This window comes from Prionailurus viverrinus, chromosome A2 (genome assembly GCF_022837055.1).
Source record: "Prionailurus viverrinus isolate Anna chromosome A2, UM_Priviv_1.0, whole genome shotgun sequence".
In the NCBI taxonomy this organism is placed as follows: Eukaryota; Metazoa; Chordata; class Mammalia; order Carnivora; family Felidae; genus Prionailurus; species Prionailurus viverrinus.
Genome location: NC_062562.1, coordinates 74181789 through 74208479, shown reverse-complemented (window position 1 = coordinate 74208479; position 26691 = coordinate 74181789). Strand labels below are relative to the sequence as shown.

The following is a 26691-nucleotide window of genomic DNA, read 5'->3' as shown; positions in this document are numbered from 1 at the left end:
CTTTGGGGAAGGCCTCTCTGGTAAGGAGACATTTGAGTGCAGATTTGGAGGATGTGAGGGAGTGATGTATATGGATATATGGAATGAAATGGAGGGAGAATGTCCCAGGTAACTGGAGAGGCAAGTAAAGGCCCTGAGGCACCCCTTTCTGGGTTTCTAAAGTAAGGTATACAGGAATTTTCAGCTAATAGCTTACGGATCTGGAAGGCTTTTCATGTGTTCACTCTTTGGTTGATAACATGGTATTTGGAGACAGATTCATGTAGCACCGGAAATATTCTTTATTATTCAACAATAAGTGCCAGGACTTAGGAACCTAGGAGAGCAGGAGAAACTATTTCTTGTGTTCTCTTGATTTTTCCTGGAGGAAAAAAAATAATACCTTCACCTTCTGTTTGTAATCTTAGAACACACTGTTAGGTCATGCAATCATATTATTTATGTTCAAAGTTTTTAATCATCATTTGTGTATATATTTTTGCATACCTGAGAAAATATGTAAACAGATTCCAGAGGGACATTGGTTTATTGTTTTATTTTACTTTGTATTATTGGTTTGTACAGAACAAGAATAACATATATGATTGGAGTCTGGGAGTGAATTGCGCTTAGGCATAAAGGAGTAAGACTGGTGGAGGAAAGGCAAATTGGAGAATTTTATTTCCCTCTGTAAAGGGAAGAGCTGTTACTTACTCTAATTGGTTGTTGCATGGACGTAGTTTTGAACTTATTTTCTGATTTTTCAAGAAAAGCCAGAGATTTGCATTTTATGTGTTATCTCCTGCTTTTTAAACAGCTGGAAACTCAATAAAAACATTCCAGGACACTCTTCAGGCCAGACAGAACATTCATGCAGGTGGGATTCAGACCTCGAGTTTCCAGTTTGCACCCTTTTGGGGTATAAGATCATAAATAATTTTTGTTGCTTCCTTTCAAGGGATACTATTATATGCCTTGTAATAGTAATAAATTGCTGCAAGATTTCTGGATACAAAGAGTTTTTAATACATTATTGTACCATTGCTCCCCCGGCTTGTTACTGACTATGTCTATTCTTGTCTTAGGGTACGGTCAGACAGGTCCACTGTCTCAGCGAGCTGGTTATGATGCTGTTGCCTCTGCTGTTTCTGGTCTGATGCACATCACAGGGCCTGAGGTAGGTATCATTCTTTAGCTTTAGAATATTCATAAATTTACTCCCTGTTTCTTCCAAAGGGATTTTCCTCTTCATTAACCTATAAGCCTAAATTTGAGTTAATTTTATAACAATCTTTTTATTTTTTATTTATTTATTTTTTAAACGTTTATTTATTTTTGAGACAGAGAGAGACCATGAATGGGGGAGGGTCAGAGAGAGAGGGAGACACAGAATCTGAAACAGGCTCCAGGCTCCGAGCTGTCAGCACAGAGCCCGACGCGGGGCTCGAACTCACGGACCGCGAGATCGTGACCTGAGCCGAAGTCAGCCTCTTAACCGACTGAGCCACCCAGGCGCCCCTATAACAATCTTTTTAAAAAGCAAGAAGCAACAGATCAAGCGATGAACACATTTTCTGCATGTATTGTATTGTTCAAGCTTGGTATAGGCACCCGGATGTAACTTAGGAATAGTCCTTCTGTCAAGTAGAATGGCTGACTAGACCGTACCTTCATTTGGCATACGTACAGAGCGGAAGGTCTCTTTTTCCTTCTGGAGTATTAATAAGTGGTTATGTATTTAAAAATTTGTTGCTTAAAGCCTCAGGTGGAGTTGTGTCTGATTTGTTATATACATTAGGTTCTGACAGTGGGAGAATTATTTGATTTTATAACAGACCCTCTTTATTAATAATAGGTTGGGAATTTCCTAAAAAATGTAGAGATGACTAAAATGTGTTTGGTTGACTTGAAGACTCTTAGAAAATGGACTCTGTGAGAAAACGGTAAGAATGGCGTGGAAGTTAAAAAAAAGTGTGAAAGTCTAATAAATGAAAATAATTAAAGACATCCATTTCCAAAACAGATTGGATTGGTAGGTCTAAAACCTTTTCCCAGTTAGGTGTTTCTTCCCTGAATCACTTTAGTCAGTGAATTCTTTAGGACATATTCCTGCAGTTTTGGGTTAAACGGAGGCAGAGTGACCTTGAGTCTTCTCTTTTGCTGCCTTTCCTTCCTTTTATTAATTTTAAAGCAGCTGTTGGGATTTCAGTGTCTTGAGATACAAGTATTTGTTGCTTTTATTGCCTGTTTCATTTTCACAAGTCTAAGAAAAATGTGTATAGCCTTTTCTTAAAATATTTAAAGGCACCAGTTTTCTTTCCATCTGCCAGGAGAATGGAGTATGGATATATCTCTTTGCTCTATCCCATAGAAGTGCTTATGTGTACAAGACTTTATTATCGTGCATGGTTTTGTTTCAAGAGTACTGAACTCAACCACGAGTATGTGAAAAGATCTTGGACTTTCTTTTTTTTTTAATGTTTATTTATTTATTTTGAGAGAGAGAGAGAGACAGGCAGAGAGTGGGGGCAGGGCAGAGAGAGAGAGAGAGGGAGGGAGAGAATCCCAAACAGGGTCCATGCTCAGCACAGAGCCCAACACACGGCCTGATTCTATGAACTTTGATATCGTGACCTGAGCTGAAACCAAGAGTCAGACGCTTAACTGACTGAGTCATCTAGGCGCCCTGGATCTTGGACTTTTAAATTTGTATATTCACATGTTAAAATGAAATAACTTAAAAACAGTTGTTGTGAAGCATTACTCTTATTCCTTTAGTGCACTGTGATATATACTCTGACAGGGGTAACCACCCAGCATATGCTCAACCTTAGTATTTGTCAGTCACTAACAGCTGTTCTGTCTTCTGTTATCCTACTTGGGAGATTTTTGTTCTAGCTAAGCAGATAAAGACAACATTCATTGAGTGCTTACTAAGTGCCCAGCATTACTTTATGTACTTTACATGTATTAGGTAAACTTAACTTCCATATACTGTATTTCTATCTTTCACACGGACACATCTTTATATCTTAATTAATCGATCCAGCGAATGGTTATTGCACCTGTTCCCTCTCTATGCTGGGAACTGGCAGGCACTGGTGATAAAGCAGGCAACGGCGGGGGGTGGGGGGGGCACAGTCCTTAAGTGGAGAAAACAAACATTAGCAGAAAGTAAACATTAAATACAAATAAAAAGAACTCTGAAAAGGGGCTCTATATACTATTAACATATACAACAGTGTGCCTCAGACCATTATAATAGTGTACTTCCAAAGTTCTCTGCAAAATGTGTTTTGACAGCAAAGAATAAAAGCAGAAGTGGAGAGAATTAGGCCACATTGGGAGTTCCCTTTAATAGTACTCCCTGTTGTCAGCAATATTTTATACCCTTGGCAGAGGAAGGAACACTTCCGAAAGCTCTGGCTGATATCTTCAACTAGCCAATGCAGATGCATTATTGCCAGTTATATCATATTGCTCGTGAACTTTTATCTACCTTGTCAGATGACTGAATGGAACCCAGGCTTCTCTATCATGTATCATTGTCCTGAGGCTTCACCACATCACCCTACACTATGCAGCCTAACACTGTCGGGATGGTTGGTCAGGGAAGGCTTCTCTGAGGACCAGATGTATAAGGTGCGACCCAGTTAGGCATCAGCCTGGTGACCAATGCTGGTGTCTAAATGCTGGAGAGTCTGGTACGTTTGAGGAGCCAAAAGAATGCCAGTGTCATTGGATTGTTGTGAGCTGACAAAGAAGGGGGAAATTAGGTTGGGGAGGTAGGACATGGTAGCTGAACTTAGTCTTTAGGGTCTTATTATATTACTTAACAGTTTGATAAAAAGAGAAGATACATTATTATATATACACACTTTTTAAGTGATGATCCGATATAATTCTTCCTAGAAAATGAAGTGATGTTCCTAATGTATAGACTAGCATCATGATAATAAAACCTCAAAATGCATGTTTTTTTGTAAATGTTTAATTATTTTTGAGAGAGAGAGAGAGAGAGAGAGAGAGAGAGAGACAGAGAGAGAGAGACAGAGAGACAGAGAGACAGTGTGAACTGGGAAAGGGGCAGAGATAGGGAGATACAGAATCTGAAGCAGGCTCCAGGCTCTGGGCTGTCAGCCCAGAGCCCGATGCAGGGCTCGAACTCACAAGCCTGAGATCATGACCTGAGCCAAAGTTGGACACTCAACTGACTGAGCCACCCAGGCGCCCTGCATGTTTTTTTTTAAATAACAGGATAATATTGCGCTTTTTATCCCAACGGGGTATCACCTAAGTATATAATGTAGGATAAAATTTGTGAAAGCAGTCTCCATGATGAAATTTAAGCAAACCAGTTACAGTTGACTTCCACTAGATCTCAAATCTGGCCTTTTAGGTTAGGCATGCTGTGGTGTTGTCAGATAAGATTCATATTTGATTGTGGAGGAAAAGCTAACCAATGCCTACACTCTCCTGGACCCATGCTTGATGCTTTACATACGCTGTTACAGGTTTTGATCCTCACATCAATCCTTCTAGGTAGGCATTGATAAATTCTGTAACAAACCTTAAAGGGTTAGATAACTTGTCCAGAGTGCTGTCATGGTATATGAAGCGCAAAAGCCAGACTTTTAACCCAGATTTCCTTTACTCCTTACACCCTGACACTATATCCACTCTCCATACTGCCTGAAGAATGAATTTTGATTTTTATTGTACTTGCATTTTGCCTACACAGGCTACATGATATGATATGTTACAGTTAGTGAATCAATCATGCGTTGTAGGGAGAAAGCATTTGATTAAGAGTCTGGAGGCCTGACTGTATCTAATTTCTCTTGTGTAATGTTTACTGGTTGTCTAAAATGTGCCCAAGAGAATAATAAGCCTCATAAGACCATGGTCTTTGCTTGGTCACTGCTGTATCTCTGCCTAGAACAGTCTGGCACTTGGTAAGCACTTAATGAATACATGTTGAATGAATGAATAAATGAATACCTGGCACTGTGCTGTGTGACCTTGAACATATCACCTAGCTTCTCTGTGTTTCAGTGAAGTGCACCTCGAAGTGATACTCACATATTTTCTCTTCAAGGTATTAGATTAAGCAAATAAAATATCTCTTATAAAACATAAAAGCACAAAATTGTGTGTAATGTGAGATAGTATATAAAATAGTCAGCAAGTGCTTGGTATATCTGTAGTTTTCTCATCTCCACTCTTAGAGATACTGATTTGTGGGCTTATCATTAATGCATATTTAATGATGACCCCAAATGTTTCTGATGGAGATGGTTTGAGAAACACTTGGAAACATTATATGAGGTATTATTATTAAAAACCCCTTTGCACTGAAAGTAGGCAGCAGATATTCTTTGATAGCCTCTGACAGAAGCCAATGACTTACTAAGGTCTGTATATTATGATTAAATTATAATCTTGTACTTCAAACAAAATCATATTATCTTTTTCATGTTCATGGCTGTATGCTAACTAGTCATTACTCAAAACAGGTATCTATCTATCCGTCTTTTTTTTTTTCTTCATGCATAGGGAATATGGAGAAGGGTTGGGAACAAAACCAATAAGTATGAGATTTTGAAAAGTAGATGACTGATAAATATGTAACATGTATTCTGAGTAATAATTCACCTATAATTTATAGTACACGTAAACATCAAGATGGATTATTTTAATCGGTCAATGAACAATGATGTATTTACCATATGTGTATAGTACTGTATTAGATATAAGTTTAGTATCTTACTCTATAAGTAACAATTTGATTGACTAGATTCAACATATACTTATGGAAAAATTAGAAAAGAATAGAAAAATGCATAAAATTAAGTGGAATGCTCTGTAGCAGACAATATAGGGAGCTGTAAGATAGAGGATCTCTAACTTTTTCTTCCGGAGAAGCAACTTTTGAAAGCCTTTGAGTTTTATGATCCTAGAGGCCTGGGTTGGGAAATGTGTATGTGTGTGGGTGTGTGTGTCTGTATGTGGGATGTTGATCGTGCATTAAGTGCTTTGCAAGCAGCTGAGAATGGCAGATATGTGAGGACAAGTTGGTATGGGAGCAGTTGTCAGCTGTTTCTGTGAGATCTTCCAGGGTGGGGACAGCCTCTTATTCAACCTGATGTCTTAGTGCCCAGAACAATAGGTACTCTAAAAATGTTTTCTTTTTTTAAATGTAACTAATAAATTCTTCAAAAGCCAATTTATGGCTCACTTGGAATCTGTTGTAGAGAATTTACTCTAACTTGAAGTAAAATATAAGTGTGGCTCAGAGCAGGACTTGAAAAAAGTGGCAAGATTTGAGTTGAAGGCCACCTGGAAAAGTGGATAGCATTCAGATGGATGGAGACATTCGTAGTGGAGATCAGAGTGGATAAAGACAGAGAAGCAGGATGGAATCAGGCTTATGTAGGGCAAATATATGGGCTAGGTATGGAAGAGCTGAGTTAAGGTTTCAGAAGAGTGGGAGAAAAGTGGTGAAGGTGCTACTTTGCAAAGTCTAAGTTCAAGCGAAGAAGTTGGGATGTTGTTTGCTCATGGTGGAGTTATGGAGGTTTTTGAAGGGGTATGATGTGATGAAAGCTGTACTTCAGATTAGTTTGTCTCAAGTGTGCAGGATTGATAAAATGAGGTTCACAAGCAATGCTTCTTAGATATTTATCTTTCCTTTTAAAACCAAAGGAAGCACTTGGGGCACCTGGGTGGCTCAGTCGGTTAAGCGGCCAACTTTGGCTCAGGTCATGATCTCATGGTTCGTGGGTTCAAGCCCTGCATCAGGCTCTGTGCTGACAGCTCGGAGCCTGGATCCTGCTTCAGATTCTGTGTCTCCCTCTTTCTCTGCCCTTCCCCTGCTCATGCTCTGTCTCTGTCTCAAAAGTAAACATTAAAAAAAAATTAAGTAAAAGCCAAGGAAGCACAAATAATGGCATAAAGAGAAAATGCTCTTACAGTGCTGTCCAAAGGCACTGTATTACATTTAGTTTGTATTTTATTTTGAAGATGTAATACATTCATATACTAAATCTACAAGACATGTGAATATGTTGACCATATAATTTAACTATAACCAGGACTTTTTTAAGAGTGGAAGAGGGTTTTTACATAATAACATTGGGGTGTAAACCAGGCTTGTCTTTGCCACCCTAAATTTAAGAGTCTGCAGTGTAAATCTCCTTTCCTCAATGTAAATCCGACTGTCTTGTCCTCCTCAGAAACAATCAGTGCTACCACTTTTCCTTTCATCCTTTCAGAGAAACTCTGTTCAAAAATAAGTAAAATAGGGGCACCTGGGTGCTTCAGTCAGTTGAACATCTGACTTCGGCTCACGTCTCCCAGTTCGTGGGTTTGAGCCCCGCACTGGGCTCTGCGCTGACAGCTCAGAGCCTGCAGCCTGCTTCAGATTCTGTGTCTCCATCTCTCTCTGCCCCTTCCCCGCTCATGCTGTCTCTCTCTCTCTCAAAAATAAATAAACATTAAAAAATTTTAATAAAAAAATAAGCAAAATAGTCTTCCCTTAGCTTTGAAGAAACACAGTTGGTACTATACTTTCTCGATGTTTTAAAATCCCATAAAAGCTGGGATATAATTTATACTAGTGAAAAATCTTAAGGGTATGGTTTATTTTATTTAATGTTTATTTTTGAGAGAGAGAGAGAGAGAGAGAGAGAGAGAGCCAGCAGGGGAGGGGCAGAGAGTAAGGGGGACAGAAGATCCAAAGCAGACTCCATGCTGACAGCAGAGAACCTGATGTGGAACTCCAACTCACGAACTGTGATATCATGACCTGAGCCAAAGTCGCATGCTTAACCGAATGAGCCACCCAGGCACCCCTTGAGGGTATGGCTTAATGATTTACAAATATATTGTAATATTACAATAATACAATATTGTAATACCACCTTCTCCTAACCACTGTTTTCACATCTATGGACTATTTTATTTCTTAAACATCTATCAATAGAATCATATTGTAAAGGAGTACCTTAATGTCTGGCTTCTTTTGCTCAACATAATGTTTTGAGGTTCATTCAATTGTGTGCATTAGTGGTATGTTTTTACTGCATATAGTATTTCACTGGTTGAATATATCACAATTTATCTACTGTTTTATTAATGAACATCTGAGCTGTTTCCAGGTTTTGCCTGTTATGAATAAAACTCCCATGAACATTATTTTGAATGTCTTTTTTTGGACATTCACACTCCTTTATCTTGGGTATATACCTAGGAGTGGGACTGATGGATCATAGTTAGAGATACATTTAGCTTTAGTAGACTACCAGTTTTCCAGAATGGTACCAGTTTATACTCTGCCAGCAATGAGTGGAAGTTTTAATTATCTTCACCAACTCTTGCCATTGCTAGTCTCTTTAGCTATAGTCATGTTGGTGGGTATGCTGTAGTACCTCATTGTGATGTGAATTTGCATTTCCCTGATAAGTAATGATATACAATTTTTTCATATTGCTAGTGGTCATTTGGATATCTTTTGAACTATATGTTAGAATCTTTTCTGTTTTTTGTTTTTTTTTTTTTTTGGAGCGTTATTTTTTTTTTCTCATTGATTCATAGGATTTCTTTTTGTATTCTGGATACAAGTGTCTGTCAGATAAACGTATTGCTGATATTTTCTCCCCGTCTATGGGCTTGCCTTTTTAGTATCATAATGATGTTTTTTTGATGAGAAGTTTTTAATTTTAAATCAAATTAATGTTTTCCATTTATTTGTTACTGTCCTTTATGTCCTGTTTAAGAAATCTTTACTTGCCCTTAAGTCAGGAAGATTTTCTTCTATGTTTTTTTTCTAGAAGCTTTAGAATTTAAATTTTCACAATTTGGGTTACATAAACTAAATGTATTGTATTTTATTTCACTTTATATATTTTGGAGCTTATTCTGTATCAGTACACTTCCTTTTATTGTGTCCACATCTACGGATATGCCATAATTTATTTAAGCAGCCTCTTCTTGATGGGTATTTCATTCCTTTTGATTATTTTGCTATTTCTGTAAGACTGCAGGGAATATTCTTTTTTAAAAAATGTTTATTTATTTATTTTGGGAGACAGTGTGCTCTAGCAGAGGAGGGACAGAGAGAGAGAGAGGGTGAGAGAGAATCCCAAGTAGGCTCTGAACTGACAGATGTGAGTCTTAATCTATGAACCATAAAATCGTGACCCAAGCCAAATTGAGTTGGACGCTTAACTGACTGAGCCACTCAGGTGCCCCTACAGGGAATATTCTTGCATCTGTTATTTTTCACATGTGTAATAATATATATATTAAAAAGTCCCTAGAAGAAAAATGCTGTGTCAAAAGATTTTTTCATTTGTACTTTTGATAGCTATTGATATTCCATGTGATTCAACCAATTGATACTCCTGTCAGTAATGTCTGAGAATAAGGACCTAATTGAAATTTAAAATATTTATGTACAGGCATACCTCAGAGATACTGTGAGTTTGCTTCCAGAGCACCACAACAAAGCCAATATTGCAATAAAGCAAGTCAAATGAACTTTTTGGCTTCCCAGTGAATATAAAATGTATGTTTACACTGTAGTCTATTAAGTGTGCGATAGCATTATGTATTAAAAAATGCACTTCCTTAACTTAAAAACCCTTTATTGCCAAAAATTGCTAATGATCAGTTGAACTTTCAGTGAGTTATAATCTTATGGCAGGTGGAGGGTTTTGCCTTGATGTTGGTAGCTGCTGACCAATTAGGGTGGTGGTTGCGGAAGGTTGGGATAGATGTGACAATTTTTTTTCTTTAAGTTTTTATTTAAATTCCAATTAGCTAACATACAGTGTAATATCAGTTTCAGGTATACAGGCTCATGATTCAACACTTCCATATAGCACCTGCTGCTCATCACAAACACCATCCTTAATCCGCATCACCTATTTAATCTGTCTCCCACCCACATCTCTTCTGGTAACCATCAGTTTGTTCTCTATACTTAAGAGTCTGTTTCTTGGATTGCCTCTCTCTCTTTTATTGTTTCCCTTTGCTCATTTGTTTTGTTTCTTAAATTCCACATATGAGTGAAATCATATGGTATTTGTCTTTCTCTGACTGCCTTCTTTCAACTTAGCATAATACTTTCTAGCTTCATCCATGCCAATGCAAATGGCAAGATTTCATTCCCTTTTATGGCTGAGTAATATTCTATTGTATATATACACCACATCTTTACTCATCTATCTGTCGATGGGCACTTGGGCTGTTACCATGGTTTGGCTACTGTAGATAATGCTGCTATAAACATTGGAGTGCATGTATCCTTTTGAATTAGTAATTTTGTATTCTTTGGGTAAATACCTAGTAGTGCAATTGCTGGATCATAGGGTGGTTCTATTTTTAAATTCTTGAGGAACCTCCATACTGTTTTCCAGAGTGGTTGCCCCTGTTTGCAACCCCACCAAAGATGCAAGAGAATTCCTTTTCCTCCACATCCTCGACAACACTTGTTGTTTCTTACATTTTTTATTTTAACCATTCTGAGAGGTATGAGGTAATGTCTCATAGTAGTTTTGATTTGCCTTTCCCTGATGAGCAGTGATGTTGAGCATTTTTTTTGTATGTCTGTTGCCATCTGGATGTCTTCTTTGGAAATTGTCCATTTCTTTTTTTCTTTAATGTTTATTTATTTTTGATAGAGAGAGAGAGTGTGTGTGTGTGTGTGTGTGTGTGTGTGTGTGTGTGAATCAGGGGAAGGGACAGAGAGAGAGGGAGACACAGAATCCAAAGCAGGCTTTAGGCTCTGAGCTGTCAGCACAGAACCCGACACAGGGCTCAAACCCACAAACTGTGAGATCATGACCTGAGCTGAAGTAGGACACCCAACTGACTGAGCCACCCAGGCGCCCCTGAAAAATGTCCATTTCTTAACTGGGTTATTTGTTTTTTGGGTGTTGAGTTTGCTGAAGTTGCTACAGGCCATGTCAATGGAGGTTACTGTAGCCAGTGCTCTCTTCCAGGATTTTTATGATTTCAGGCCTCACATTTAGGGCTTTAATACATTTTCAGTTTGTGTGTGTGTGTGTGTGTGTGTGTGTGTGTGTGTGTATGGTATAAAAAGTGGTCCAGTTTCATTCTTTTGCATGTTGCTGTCCAGTTTTCCCATCACCATTTTTTGAAGAGACTGTCTTTTTTCCATTAGATTTTCTTTCCTGCTTTGTCGAAGATTAATTGACCATATAATTGTGGTGGGTTCATCTCTGGGTTTTCTGTTCTGTTACATTGACAATGTGTCTGTTTTGTGCAGTACCATACTGTTTTGATCACTACAGCTTTGTAATATAACTTGAAGTCTGCAATTGTGATGCTTCCAGCTTTGTTTTTCTTTTTCAAGGTTGCTTTGCCTATTTGGGGACTTGTGTGGTTCCATTCAGATTTTAGGATTGTTTGTTCTAATTCTGTGAAAAATGCTGTTGTTTTTGATAGGGGTTGAATTAAATGTGTATATTGCTTTGGGTAAGTATAGACATTTTGACAATGTTTGTTATTCTGATCCACGAGCATGGAATGTTTTTCCATTTTTTTGTGTTGTCTTCAATTTTTTTCATCAGTGTTTTATAGATTTCAGAGTACAGGTCTTTCACCTCTTTGGTTTGGTTTATTCATAGGTATTTTATTGTTTTTTGTGCAGTTGTAAATGGGATTGATTCCTTAATTTCTCTTTGTGCCACTTCATTATTGGTGCATAGAAATGGAACAGGTATCTGTACATTGATTTTGTATCCTGCAACTTTACTGAATTCATTTATCAGTTATAGCAGTTTTGCTGGTGGAATCTTTTGGGTTTTCTATGTATAGTATCATGTCATCTTGCAAATAGTGGAAGTTGTAGTTTTTCCTTGCTGATCTGGATGCCTTTTATTTCTTTGTGTTGTCCAGTTGTTGTGGCTAGGACTTCCAGTACTATATTGAATAACAGGCAGTAACCTCTGTTGACATCAGCTGTAGCGTCTTCATTCTAGATATGTCTCATGAGGCAAGGGAAGCAAAATAAAAAATAAACTATTGGAACTAAATAAAAAAAAAGCTTCTGCACAGTGAGGGAAATAATCAACAAAACTAAAAGGCAAACTAGGGAATGAGAGAAGATTTTTGTAAATGACCTATCTGATGAAGGGTTAGCATCTCAAATCTACAAAGAACTTATTAAACTGAATCACCAAAAAAACAAATAACTCAATTGAGAAATGGGCAGAAAACATGAATAAACATTTTTCCGAAGAAGACATCCAGATGGCCAACAGACATACAAAAAAATGCTCAACATCACTGCTCATCAGGGAAAGGCAAATCAAAACTACTATGAGACATTACCTCATACCTTTCAGAATGGTTAAAATGAAAAATGTAAGAAACAAGTGTTGTCGAGGATGTGGAAGAAAAGGAATTCTCTTGCATCATTGGTGGGGTTGCAAAGAGGTGCAACCACTCTGGAAAACAGTATGGAGGTTCCTCAAGAATTTAAAAATAGAACCACCCTATGATCCAGCAATTGCACTGCTAGGTATTTACCCAAAGAATACAAAATTACTAATTCAAAAGGATACATGCACTCCGATGTTTATAGCAGCATTATCTACCATAGCCAAACTATGGAAACAGCCCAAGTGTCCTTCGATGGATGAATGGGTAAAGAAGATGTGGTCTATATATACAGTGGAGTATTACCCATAAAAGGGAATGAAATCTTGCCATTTGCAACAACATGGATGAAGCTAGAGGGTATTATGCTAACTGAAAGAAGGCAGTCAGAGAAAGACAAATACCATATGATTTCACTCACATGTAATATTTAAGAAACAAAATGACTGAGCAAAGGGGAAAAGAAAAAGAGGGAAGGAGGCAATCCAAGAAACAGACTCTTAACTATAGAGAATAAACTGATGGTCACCAGAAAGGAGATGGGTAGGTGGGACGGATTAAATAGGTGATGGGGATCAAGGAGTGCCCTTGTTGTGATGAGCACTGGGTGTTGTATGGAAATGTTGAATCACTCTATTACACACCTGAAACTAATATAACACTGTATGTTAACTAACTAGAATTGAAAAGTTATAAAAAGAAGTTAAGCAATGCAGAAAACAATGGATTAGAAAACAAATTATCCTAGATTTCACCACTCAGAAGTTACTAGTAGTAATATTTGGTGAGCATCATTCCAGACATCTGTTTATGCTTTACAAGTGGACATATTCAGATGGCATGATAAATGGAAATAATTTCATAAGAACAAGATCATAATGTATCTTAATTATAATATTCTTGTTGATTTAAAGCCAATAAGTATTAAATTTAGTTGAATTTAACAAAGGAACAATAAATTAAGTGAAATAGAAGGCATTGCTTGAATTTAGCTAAGTGTTCCTTCTTTACAAAAGTAATTGTTCATAACAGATCCTTTCAAGGTTGAGACAAGAGATTATGAAAACCCATCAAGTAATGTTGGAGTCATTTCATGCTTCGTTAACTAACCTCATGTTCATTTTTAAACATTGTGTGTTGATTTCGTGCTATGAGAAATTATTAGCATTCTTACATTTCTTCCCTCTATCTCCCTTTCATCACTTCCCAATTGTTGCTGATTAGTACTTTGACTTAGTCAAAGTTTAGTTAGTATTTATACTTAAGTACTTTTTATTCACTTACTCTGTCTCTAATACCAGCTCTAGTCAAGTTCTATAGCACTGAAATTCTGGACTGCAACAATCATTTCTCCAAGTTGGAGTTGCTTGAGGTATAGGAATAGGAGTGGGGTGAGGTAGAAGAGGTTGAGTGGGGGGTGGTAGGAGGCCAAGCCTTGCAGGACTGAGTGTAGTCTTTACTGGGGCTTAGGGTTGCCCTCTTTCTAGACCCCAACAAGTGCCCTGTGCTACACCTGCTTCAGCCAGCCAATGGTGTGTGGAACTCCCAAGAATGGACAAGGCAAATCCTGGTGGCATTTCTTGCCTTGGTTCTGGACCTTAGACTTTCTTCTTTAAGGGCATTTTTTTTTTATTAAAAAAAATTTTTTTTTAACGTTTATTTATTTTTGAGACAGAGAGAGACAGAGCATGAACGGGGAAGGGGCAGAGAGAGAGGGAGACACAGAATCGGAAGCAGGCTCCAGGCTCTGAGCCATCAGCCCAGAGCCTGACGCGGGGCTCGAACTCACGGACCGCGAGATCGTGACCTGAGCTGAAGTCGGACGCTTAACCGACTGAGCCACCCAGGCGCCCCAAGGGCATTTTTTTTTTAATTTAGTTATTTATTTTGCGAGAGTAGGGGGAGAATGGGGGAGGGGCAGAGAGAGAGAGAGAGGGAAAGAGAGAATCCCAAGCATGCCCTGCGCTGAAGCATGGAGCCAGACACGGGGCTTGATCTCAGGAACCATGAGATCATGACCTGAGCCAAAATTAAGAGTCAGATGCTTAACAGACCGAGCTATCCAGGCGCCCCTCCTTTAAGGGTACTTGTGTTAACTTTTCTGAGAGTTCTTTTTTTTTTTTTTAACCCTTTCATTGTGCTTCTTTCCTATTAGAGAGTTTTGATCTGGATTCTCAGTATTTGGTCAACTAAACCTATCTTTCCTTAGTATTGTCTGGACAAGGGAGGGGAAGTGAGGAGCTGTACCACATGGATGCTCCTCAATTTTTGGTTCTTTTCATGGTCTGTGCCTTTTAGAGTTATCATTCCATCGTTGCAGAGTTATACTTCTTTGGTTCATAATAGGACCAATTTGTATGACGTAGGAAAAACAAACAAAAACCTAAAATCCACACAAAGAAGATGATGGGGAAAGTATAAACGGGGTGGTAGAATTGTGCTTTAATGTGTCTGTTCACCAGCCGAAAACAGTAATTTTCCAATTGGACTTGTATTTTCCCAAATAAAACAATGTGTAATAACATTTTGATTTGGTTATTAAAGTTACAATTCCTTAGGTCACATAAGATTCCAAGATAAAAAAGTCCTAAGGATATACCATATGTTGGTGAATATGGTTTTATTATAATAAATATTTTGGGATAGTATCCAGATCATGGAAGATGTTTTGTGAGACACAGAAAATGTTGCTAAGAATTTCCAAATACAATTACTACAGACATTATAAATGATAATTTTGAAAGTACTGAATTTTTAGAGTTAATAACATAGCATTCCTCTTATTTCCTGACACCTCTTGGAAATGTAGTGTATACAAAGGATTTGATTTATTAAACCTTTGTAAAGCTAGTGAATATTATAACTATGGTAAGGAGTTGTAGTTTGGAAACAATGAGGCCATTTTGATCTTTATCAGAGCAGTTGTGTGATCTAGAAGAAAGAGCATGGACTTTGGTGTTACATAGAGTTTGAATCTAGGCTCTGCTATTTATTATCTAAGTAACTTTACACAAGCTACTATGAATTTCCATTTCCTCATCTATAAAATGGCAGTCACATACCTGTTTTTCATAATTGTTGTGCCTGAATAAGCACAACAGTAGTAGTTGTGCCTGAATAAGAGTATGTGCTGAATAAATGGAATACGTGAATTAGTGTCCTAGTAGTAGAGGTCAGTCCTGAAAGGGCAACCTTACTTTTAGTTTGTCCACCCATCCCACATTATTTCCAGTCACTCCCCAACTCCTTACCCTCCTTATTTTTCTTCATAGCACTTATCGTCGTGTGTGGAATTATATTTCGTTCTTTTTTAAAAAGTTTTTTAAATTTATTTGTAGAGAGAGCATATGGGGTAGGGGCAGAGAGAGAGGGAGAGCAAGAATCCCAAGCAGACATGGAGCCGGACGCAGGGCTGGAACCCACAAACTGTGAGATCATGACCTGAGCCTAAATCAAGAGTCAGATGCGTAACTGATTGAGTCACCCAGCTGCCCTTATTCTTACCCGTTTATTGTTTACTGTCCATTTTCACCTTTAAAATGTAAGTTCTGTGAGGTCACGAACTTGTTGTTACTGCCAGAATCTATGACAATGCCTGGAACATAACAGGCACTCAAACATTGGTTGACTGAATGCAGATGTACATTTATATGTGTTAAAACAACTAGATCGTAGGTCAGTTCAGTGAAACTGCAAATAAATTTAGAGAAAAGAAATAATTATGGTTTTTTTCCCCTTGTGTACAACCGATTTGTTGGTTGATTTATTGACTATTCAATTTAGTTTAGTTTGTATAGAATTGGATTTATGAACCTGATCCTACTGACTGACATTAACACTACTGATATTTCTTTTTGAAGCTTACTTGGTGTTTTAGCTGCTATTTCATAGAGTGTATATTACAGTGTAGTTTTGCTTTGTTTTCTTCATATTTGACCCCTAAATGGAAGTGAACACAAAGAAAGAGTCAGCTGTGAAATTAATGAAGGAATGCAAAAATCCTCAAATTCCTCTAAAACAGATCTCTGATAAGATATTTCACAGGGATCCTGGCTGGCTCAGTCGATCAGACTCTTGGTTTCAGCTCAGGTCATGGTTTCATGAGTTTGAGCCCCTTGCTTGGGATTGTCTCGCTCTCTCTCTCTCTCTCTCAGCCCCTCTCCTGCTCATGCTGTCTCTGTTTCTCTCAAGTAAATAAAGTTTAAAAAAATATTAAAAAAAGATTTTATACACATGCATGCATACACAAACACACAATCCCAGTTTTTCAAGAAATGAACTATATTTCTTTGGGGAGAAAAGGCCCCCTTTATTTAAGTTTTTTCTTTTAGAGAAAGCATTCTATTTTATTTTTTTTGATGCCTGATTCTTTTTATTTGTTTACAAAATGTACAATGATCAGCTAGTTCTCTAGGTTCTGAGTCCTTTCAAGCTGCTCTGACAAAATATCACAGACTGGGGTGGAAAGCATTTCATTTTAGAAGGATTATGTCTTATTCTGAAATAGCCAATGCTTGCTAAAAATTTCTTTATACTATAAAAATCCATACAATCTTCTATAGTTTAAGATGTCAAATTATTCTCGGTTACTGGTTGTTGTTTTTTTTCCCTGTAACTTAAATACCTTTAAAAATGCACTGTTCTTTTTTTCTAGAAAATTCCTGGGGTGCCTGGGTTGCTCAGTCGGTTAAGTGTTCGACTTCCGACTTGGGCTCAGATCATGATCTCACAGTTTGTGAGTTCAAGCCCTGCATCGGGCTCTGTGCTGATAGCTTGGAGCCTGGAGCCTGCTTCGGATTCTGTTGTCTCCCTATCTCTCTGATCCTCCTGTGCTCATGCTCTGTCTCTCTGTCTCTCAAAAATAAATAAACATTGAAAAAAAAATTAAAAAAAAAGAAAACTCCTTTAAAAAATTTAACACATTTATATTTAATGATTCTTTACTTTTCATAGGATAAAAAGCAAATACTTGCTTTAAACTTTGAAAGAGAATAGTAATAGAGACGTCCTTCAGTTTGAACTCATCCATAAATTGCAATAGAAAAGAACAGTAGCAGGAGGCTTAAAGATGTGATTTTATTTTTTCTTCATTCTATGAAAGAATTAAAAAAAACCAGGCTGAATTGTCTGCTTATAATCTGTAGGTTTGCATATTTTCTCTTGTTTGCAATCTCGTTTTCCCCTGATGTTTTCTTTTGATCATCAGTCTGAGATTTTCTCATCTAAAAAATTATATGTTGGGATTACATAGACTGAGGAATGAGGATGCATGTGTATTACCCTTTTGGGGGTGAGGAAGTCTCAGCACCTAGTTTGTTTGGGAGTGAGGATTTTTTTTTTTAACATTTATTTTTGAGAGAGAGAGAGGGACAGAGAGTGTGAGTGGGGGAGGGGCAGAGAGAGAGAGGGAGACAGAATGTGAAGTAGGCTCCAGACTCTGAGCATGGAGCCTGATGTGGGGCTCAGACCCACAAACTGCGAGACCATGACCTGAACCCAAGTCGGATGCTTAACCAACTGAACCACCCAGGTGCCCAAGAGTGAGGATTCCTAATGGTCAGCAGTTCTTATTATAGAGGCTGGTCATTATTATCATGTTTCTAAACTGTCCAGTATATATAACCAGAATTTGAATAAGTTATTTTTATTTAGCATTTTCTTCAACCAAATTACTTGTTTATGTTGACCCCTTTGATATTGTCAATATCATTTTGAGCTGTATCCACTCTTGTTTCACATTGCAGAGGAAGAAGATTATTATAGTTTATCTATATATAGCACTGGTACTCCTGGAAATGTAATACTGAGTTGATTTGTAAACACCAAAAATGCCAGAGAAATGTCAACAAGTTGGAAACATCCCAAAGAAATGTTAAAAAAAAAATCCTTTTTTTAAGACCAGGAGGAAAGACTAAAGTAAATATAAACAGTTTATTTAAATGTTGTAGGACAAAAAGGACATTTACCAATATAGAAAGGGATTATACATTGGGGTGTTTTGTAATATTATTTGTATCATGTATGGGTTTTATTTACCTTTTTCAAATTCCTCTCAATTGGAGGATGCTTGTGCTTGGCTACTGCACCTTCTGCAAACTTCAGGCTAGGGATGGGGTCCTAGTCTTCTTGCTGTCCATCCCCACATCTAGTGTTTGGTTCCACAACTTAGGCCAACACTCACTCCACTTCTAAAATTTCTGCACAAACTCTCTCTTTCCCGTGCTTCTAGCTATAGTCATCCTGGTCTTGTCTCTCTTCTGCCATGTTATCCTGGAACTTTGACCCTCACAGTTGTCTTGTCAAGTCCCCATGCCTGTCATTATCTTGAACTGTTTTAACACCTTCATTGAATGGCCCCAGGAATTAGGAATCTGGGTTTGAACGTTCATCCTGTCATTCAGTTTAACATAAGACAAGTTGTCTACATTAATTTTCTCCTTTATAAGACAGAGAAAACATCTTGTTAAAATGGTGGTTGTAAAGTGGTCAAGTGATGGTAGAAGCATCACATGAATTACATGGGAAACCATGCTCAGTGCCTGTTCTATAGTCATCTTTTAGGTAGTGACAGTTAATTTGGTTCATCAAACCAACTGATATGTCTGCATTTTATATTTTGTGTAACATAAAGATTCCATTTTGGTATATATTCTCTGATTGCATCTTCCACACCACAAATTCCTTCACCTTATTATCCCTCTTAATCTTTTAAACCCATCTTCCTCTTCATTTAGTCATTCACCTTTCTTTTACTTCATTTCCCTTGCTACTGTCTGTAACTAAGAAGTAGGATGATGGGTCTCTGCACTTTGTCAGTTCTGAACTTGAGGTAGCCTATGCTCTAGAAATTGTTTTCATCTGGGTGGTAGTCTCTATCCCTACTTTAGGGAGTTTTAAAATGACATGCGATTGTTATTGGCACTTAGTACTTAGGGTAGGGATGAGTAAACATCCTTAATCTATGGATGGGCTCATGAATCTAAAATTCTCCCTCCAAGGGTGCCTGGGTGGTCCAGTTGGGTAATTGTCCTACTGTTGATTTCAGCTCAGGTCATGATCTCACGGTTTGTGGGTTTGTGAGATCAAGCTCCGTGTCGGCTCTGTGCTGACAGTTCATAGCCTGCTTGGGATTCTCTCCCTCTCTCTCTGCCCTTTCCCCACTTGTGTACACACACACACACTCTCTCTCTAAATAAATAAATAAATAAATAAATAAATAAACAAACACTAAAATTATCTTAAAAAAATAAATAAAATTCTCCCTGTAAAATGCCAGTAGTGCCCCCATTGAAAGCACTAGTCTGTTTCCACGGCTTTTGTTCATCATTTATAACCTGGTTCCTTTCTTACTTTTTTAGGCTACATTTGCCACTTCTTTCTCTATGTACCTGTATAATTTTCATTATGCTGTTAACTGTATGTCTCTCTGTCTTTAGAATATAAGTGGCTTAATTCAGGGAGAGTGTCTTTGGAACACTTACTTTTGTATGCCTGGAGTACAATACAGATCTCTTACATAGTTGGTACTCACTGACTGTTACATATGAATTTGGAATCTCTCATTGTTTCAGGAAGGATTCATTTTCCATTTGATAAAAAGAGGTTGATAAAGTGTAGCAACATCTATGGCATTTGAGTTTCCATCTGAAGTCCTTTCTTTTTTTAAATTAATTTTGAGAGACAGAGAGAGAGAGAGAATGAGTGGTCAGGGGTGGGGGCAGAGAGAGAGGGGGACAAAAGATCTGAAGCTCTGTGCTGACAGCTGACAGCCTGATGTGGGGTTTGAACTCACGAACCGCAAGATCATGACCTGAGCCAAAGTTGGACGCGTAACTGACGGAGTCCCTCAGGAGCCCCCACTCCCTCACGCTTTTTAAAAATGTTTATTTATATTTTGACGGTGACAGAGATAGTGCAAGAGGGGGAGGAGCAGAGAGAGAGGGAAACACAGAATCCGAAGCAGGCTCCAGAGCTGTCAGCACAGAACCTGATGCGGGGCTCAAACCATGGGCCACAAGATCATGACACTTCACCAACTGAGCCACCCAGGCTCCCCTAAAGTTCTTTAAGAGACATGAAAATAAAAAGAATATCTTTCCTACTGGGTAGATCACATAAACATCTCATACTCAGAAAATGAGAATAAAGAATTTGGGGGTTGTGACTGTTTGGAAAAATACGGTAAAAATATTTGAAAACATGTACAGCTTGAAGTAAGGATTAAAAAACATTTAAATAAGTTTCTTTCTAATGTTTTTGTTTTTTGAATCTTATAATAGAAAAATCTTCCCCCTCCTTTTTTTTTTCTATCTCACTAAATGGTTGCTTTGAGAGCGTTGTGTTCATTTTGAGTCATCATGTTTTGAAAAAGTGTTATAATCAGAGAAGATCCTGAAAAGAATGGCCAAAATTATCGCAGGGATATAAAATAGTGTTTTTTTTTTTTTCAATGAAAGCCTATAGGGACTGGATTTGTTTACCTGAGATAGGGCAAAGAAATAATTTGATTTCTATTTTCATCTATTTTTGGGGAGAGAATGTAGAATAGTTATTTTCATTGCTCAAAGAATAATGAACAAGAGAAAACATGCTCACATCAGAGAGGAGATTTTAGTTAGCTGAATGAAGGGTATTGAACAGTGCAGTGCATGAAGAAGAAGGTCATGCCATTTCTACTAGTTTGGTGGAAAGACACTGGGCTTTGAGACAGGAACCATAGTCCCACTTAACATCTCTGAACCTCATTGTTTTCATTGGTAAAAATGAGAGTACTAACACGTCCTGAAAGATGTCCTCAGATACCATATGTTTTCACTCTTATGTGGATCCTGAGAAACTTAACAGAAGACCATGGGGGAGGGGAAGGAAAATAAAAAAGGTTAGAGAGGGAGGGAGCCAAACCATAAGAGACTCTTAAAAACTGAGAATAAACTGAGGGTTGATGGGGGGTGGGAAGGATGGGAGGGTGGGTGATGGGCATTGAGGAGGGCACCTGTTGGGATGAGCACTGGGTGTTGTATGGAAACCAATTTGGCAATGAATTTCATATTAAAAAAAATCCCAATGCGGGGGGGGGGAAGATGTCCTCAGATTAAATGACATAATGTGTAGTCAAGCACCTGGGAAATAACGCTAGCTCCTGTTCCCTTTTTGGCGCATGCCTGGTATGTACTAGGTAGTCAATAACTGTTCTTATTCCTCTGGAGATCCTTAAGGAGAGGAGGATAAGCATCTGTACTGGAAAATTTAGAAATGCACCCGTCTAAAGGTAGTGAGTTAGGCCCAATGCCCTTTTGAGAGTTTTTATATCTTTAGGAGTCTTTATTTACTGCTCTATTTGGAAACCAAGTAATAGATTGTTCTTTTTTTTTTTTAATTTTTTTTTTCAACGTTTATTTATTTTTGGGACAGAGAGAGACAGAGCATGAACGGGGGAGGGGCAGAGAGAGAGGGGGAGACACAGAATCGGAAACAGGCTCCAGGCTCTGAGCCATCAGCCCAGAGCCTGACGCGGGGCTCGAACTCGCGGACCGCGAGATCGTGACCTGGCTGAAGTCGGACGCTTAACCAACTGCGCCACCCAGGCGCCCCAGTAATAGATTGTTCTTAAGTTCTTTTGTGGGAAAGATTTACCAGTCAAGGATGTATGTAGTGTTTGATTCATACTTCATTATACACTGTAAAAAGAAAGATGCAGAGTGTCTTGAATTACCTTTTGAACCATAAAGAATTTTGATGGAAAGTTAATGAGAGCTTGAATTCTGAGTTAGCATCTTCCCTAGGACATTGGACTGTAGGGCAGATCACAATGTGTATTTTGCACCCTGGCATTTTTATCTATGTGAGATCAGGGTAAAGTGCTAAAAAGGAGGAGTTAAGAGGGTCCCTAAAGGGGAGTATGCAGCCTTGAGGAAATAAGATTTAGCTCAGTTAGTCTTAGTTCTGAACCACCTTCTTTTCACGCATTGTTATCCCTCTGGCTGGGGGTCAGACACCATGACCCTGTTTAGCTGTAACTGAGGAATAGTTTCCACATTTACTTTTGAGAAGGAAGTTTAATTTTCTTTCTTTTACTACATGTTCAGAGAGGAATAGACACCTGCACTTTTGGCATGAAAAGTTCTAAAATATTAGGAAGAATGATACTTAAGTCTGTGCAAACACAATACCTTTCAGTAGAGTCAAGTGTGATTTTAGTCAAATGCTAGAAGTAGTGTTTCCCTTTGTATATTGAGGATAAGCTAGTGCAAAAATATTAAATACTTGGTTTATAGTCAGAGTCACTGGAAAATAATTTTGAATTTTTCAGAAAGCTCACAGTGGTGTGAGTAAATTATAATTTCTCTCCTGATGTGTAAGGGATGTTGAAGAACTTTCACTACAGAAGAGGGTTAAGAACTGCAGCTTGTACCCTTTTGTGTCCTCAGTGTTCCTTCTATAATGTATTGCCAGTTTTCCTCTTGGCCAGTTGTGAGCCTTGATTTCTATTCTGCTAACAATTATTGTGTAATAATTCACCCTAGAACCTAATGACTTCCAACAAGAGCAATTATTATATTAACTCTCATAGTTTCCATGGTTCAGGAAATGGGGAAGGGCTTAGCTGCGTGGTTCTGGCATGGGGTTTTCTCAAGTAATTGTAGTCAAAGCAGGAGCCGTGGGGGCTGGAGCGTCTTGCGGCTGCCAGGCACCTCTCCGTGTAATCTCAGGGCTTCTTCGTGTGGACCGTTTACATGGGGGCTCAGGGCTCAAGTGTTCCAGTAAACACGGCAAAGGCCCCATTCCATATATGTTTTGTGCTGTAGTAGTTGTGGAAGTTATGCTCTAACCCTTCTGCAACTTTTTATTTGGTTCTGAGCATGTCACAAGACCATCCAGATTCAAGGATCAGGAAGTGGCAAAGTACTTTCAATCTTTCTATAAGCTTTCCACTTTGTGGAGAAATCTATAAGTAACAATGGACTTTTCATAGCATTGATTGATCTTTTCTTGGCTTTGCCTGTGGCAAAAATCAATTATGGACTAAGCTTTAATGATCTCAGTATCAACCTTCTCTACTGTTAGTGTCTGAACCTAATCACCAAAGAAGGAAGCAGGATGGAAGGAACAAAGCAGATTATCTCTTGACACATTAAATAGCAATTTTGAGCAGGTAAAAAGGACATGTTACCACCATTTATTCTTCATCTTTTAGAACTTGTATCTTAATGACTTGATAATCCATTTGGATAAAACAAATGCACAGTCATAGGGAGCAGAAAGATAAATGTTTCCTTATGTGCTGATGGCTTATTATTGTGCACCACCAAATTTGGCCTTAATATGCTTCTGATTCTACCTAATTTTTGTCCTGACTAAACAACTAAAGTAATTGTTTTCACCGGATTATTTCATGCTTTTATTTGGCTTAACCTAGCAATTCCATGCATGTGGAGGGTTCAGGAAGAATTGTACTGGATAACTCGTAATACTGATGTAAAAGATTTCTCTACAAGAAGTAATTGCATTCAGAGTACATAGTGTGCATCTTTGAGACATCATTCATTGATGGGAAATGAAATTAAATGAAGTAGGTACAAATCATAGGATAGGAAAAGCCCTCAAGAGTTCATCTGTTTAACACAGGAAACAACAGATGCGGGAAAAGGGGAATTTCTTACACTTTTGGTGGGAATGCATACTGGTGCAGGCATTGTGGAAAACAGTATGGAGGTTCCTCAAAAAGTTAAAAATAGAACTACCCTATTGCACTATTAGGTATTGCAAAGGATACAACAATATTGATTCAAAAGGGCACATGCACTCCAGTGTTTATAGCAGCATTATCAACAATAGCCAAATTATGGAAAGGGCCCAAATGTCCATCAACTGATTAATGGATAAAGATTACACACACACACACACACACACACACACACACACACACACACAGTGGTATATTACCCTTACCATGATGAGGACTGAGTAATGTATAGAACTGTTGAATCACTATATGGTATACCTGTAACTAATATAACACTGTATGTTAATTAAACTGGAATTAAAATTTAAAAAACTTCGTAAAGGAAAAGATTGACTTTTAGATTTGACTTTGCTTCTTTCTGATGCATTAGCACAGAAAGCGCTAACACAGAAACTATTCTTGAAGAACAACATGGGAAGAAGTAAAAAAAACTTTCCAAATTATTTCTTAGGCCATCCCTTAAAATATCAGAATTCCCTAACCATCCATTCCATTTTCTCCCAGTCTTACCCTATTTAAACTATGATATTTTGGGCATCTCACAGTGGGAGTTAACTTAAAATGATTTAGATGGTATTTAATCACTGGATAAGAAAATATTATAATTGGTGTGTTAAACATTTTTGAAAATTTTTAATTTTGTCTACTTTTTATTTTGGAGTCATTAATCCATCCAATGAATGGATTTTTACAGTTTTTTTCTGAAAAATCTGTGGTTTACATTTTTCACACTGATAAAATCATATTTCTTTGTAAGTGCATTAGATTGTTTGCAGTTCACTTGAATCGCATAGAACAAATGATCTCACATCGGGACTGATTACTGAAGTTGTAGAAATGACAAATCAACTCACATCTTTGAAAGTTTTGGGCTCTAGTGATTGCCTGAATAAAAGATGATGAACTGGAATTAGAATAATGTATGGAGGCAAGATGGGAGTGAAAAGAACAGAAGCTTTAGGGTCAGAATTCCTGCGTCCTAGTCCGAGTTGTACCCGATGCTCTCTGTGATTTTGACAAGTTCATTTATCATCTATATCCTTCCTTCATAATCTGTAAAATGGAGATAATATTGGTACTTATAGAATTGTTGTTGAAAGCTAAATGTAACTTTAACATAGTTAAAGTACCTTGAAAAGCAGGAAGTTTCATACAGCATTGTAGACCTGCAGGAGACCTGAAGAGAGCTTCTTACTAGCTTACTAAATACAAGATAGTTAAGAATCCAAACCTGCTCATGAAGCCTTAAGGAATATAGCTGAATGCAGTAATGTGGTAGAGGCAGTGGATTCGAGGCCACTTGCGTGGGGTCTTGTTTTGACTCAGCTACTAAATGATTGTAACATGTTCTTCAGTTCCTTGTCCTTCACAAGGATTGCTTACTTCGAAGGATTGTGCAAAGAGTTGGTTAGTTATTTTTGAGAGAGGGAGAAAGAGCTCAAGTAGGGGAGGGGCAGAGAGAGAGAGGAGGAATAGAGGATCCTAAGTGGACTCTGCTGACAGCAGAGAGCCTGATGCAAGGGCTTGAACTCATAAACTGTGAGATCATGACCTGATCCTAATACTTAACCTACTGAGCCATCCAGGTGCCCCTTAGAAACTGTTTTTTTTTTAAGTTTATTTTTATTTATTTTGAGAGAGAGAGAGAGAGAGAGAGAGAGAGAGAGAGAGAGAGAGAGAAAGCAGGGGTGAGGCAGAAAGAGAGGGAGACAGAATCCCAAGTGGGCTCCGTGCCACCAGTGCAGAGCCTGATGTAGGGCTTGTATGTATGTGTGTGTGTGACAACCGTGAGATCATGACCTGAGTCTAAGAGTCATACACTCAGCCGACTGAGCCACCCAGGCACCCCTAGATACTGGTTTTAAAGTGCACTATAAGAATGTTATATTCTGTAAATTTAATACCTCTAAGTTATATTTTTAATGTTTAGAAGTACAAAAACCTTTAATTCATTACCAGAAAGAAATTTCCTAACAGGTAATGAAGCATTCACAAGCAGCCAGAGAATGGCACAAATTGGTTTGTTACATTTACCCTTGAGCTGCCTATCTGGTGTGGACTCTCTGATCTTCTCTCCCTTCTCAGTTTCTCTTCTCCTTCGTTCCTTCTGGGGTCCCAGTTTGTTGTGACTTTGGCTTCTGACTTGTGCTTTGTTGAGGCTGAGATGCAGATGTGTTGGCTTGAAACTTCAAGTCTTTCAGGATGTGATGAAGAAAGGTGATCTTCCTGTTCCAGTCTCCAGGTGAAACATCTAAAGATTTTTCTCCTGTTGGTACCATCCACCCCTAAAAGCCTAGCTTTAATGCATTTCGATGCAAACAACATTTTCTCTTTCCTACTGGGTATCTGTTTGCTAGTAAGTAGCATCGACTGATCTCTTAGCAACTACACACTTTCCTGCTTTTCTGCCTTCGCTGATAGGGGACTGAGCCATGAGATCCTTTTAACTTCTAAAAAGATGTGATTTAGGTTGGAGGAGTCAGTGAGGCACATAGGTGATAGATTTTGCTCTGCCTTTTTACAGGTGAGAAAGTGAAGGCATGGAGGAGTTGGATCTATAG

At 38.1% G+C, this 26691-nt stretch overlaps 1 protein-coding gene across 6 annotated transcripts in view; it reads left to right on the top strand.

Moving 5' to 3' along the window:
* The window catches only part of SUGCT (succinyl-CoA:glutarate-CoA transferase), a 760970-nt gene that overhangs the window by 100426 nt on the left and 633853 nt on the right, over positions 1–26691 (top strand). For all 6 annotated transcript variants that reach the window (XM_047849630.1, XM_047849625.1, XM_047849624.1 and 3 more), the window contains one exon: positions 1065–1156. In XM_047849630.1, the coding sequence (XP_047705586.1) occupies positions 1065–1156 (92 nt within the window). The remainder of the gene's footprint in view (positions 1–1064; positions 1157–26691) is intronic.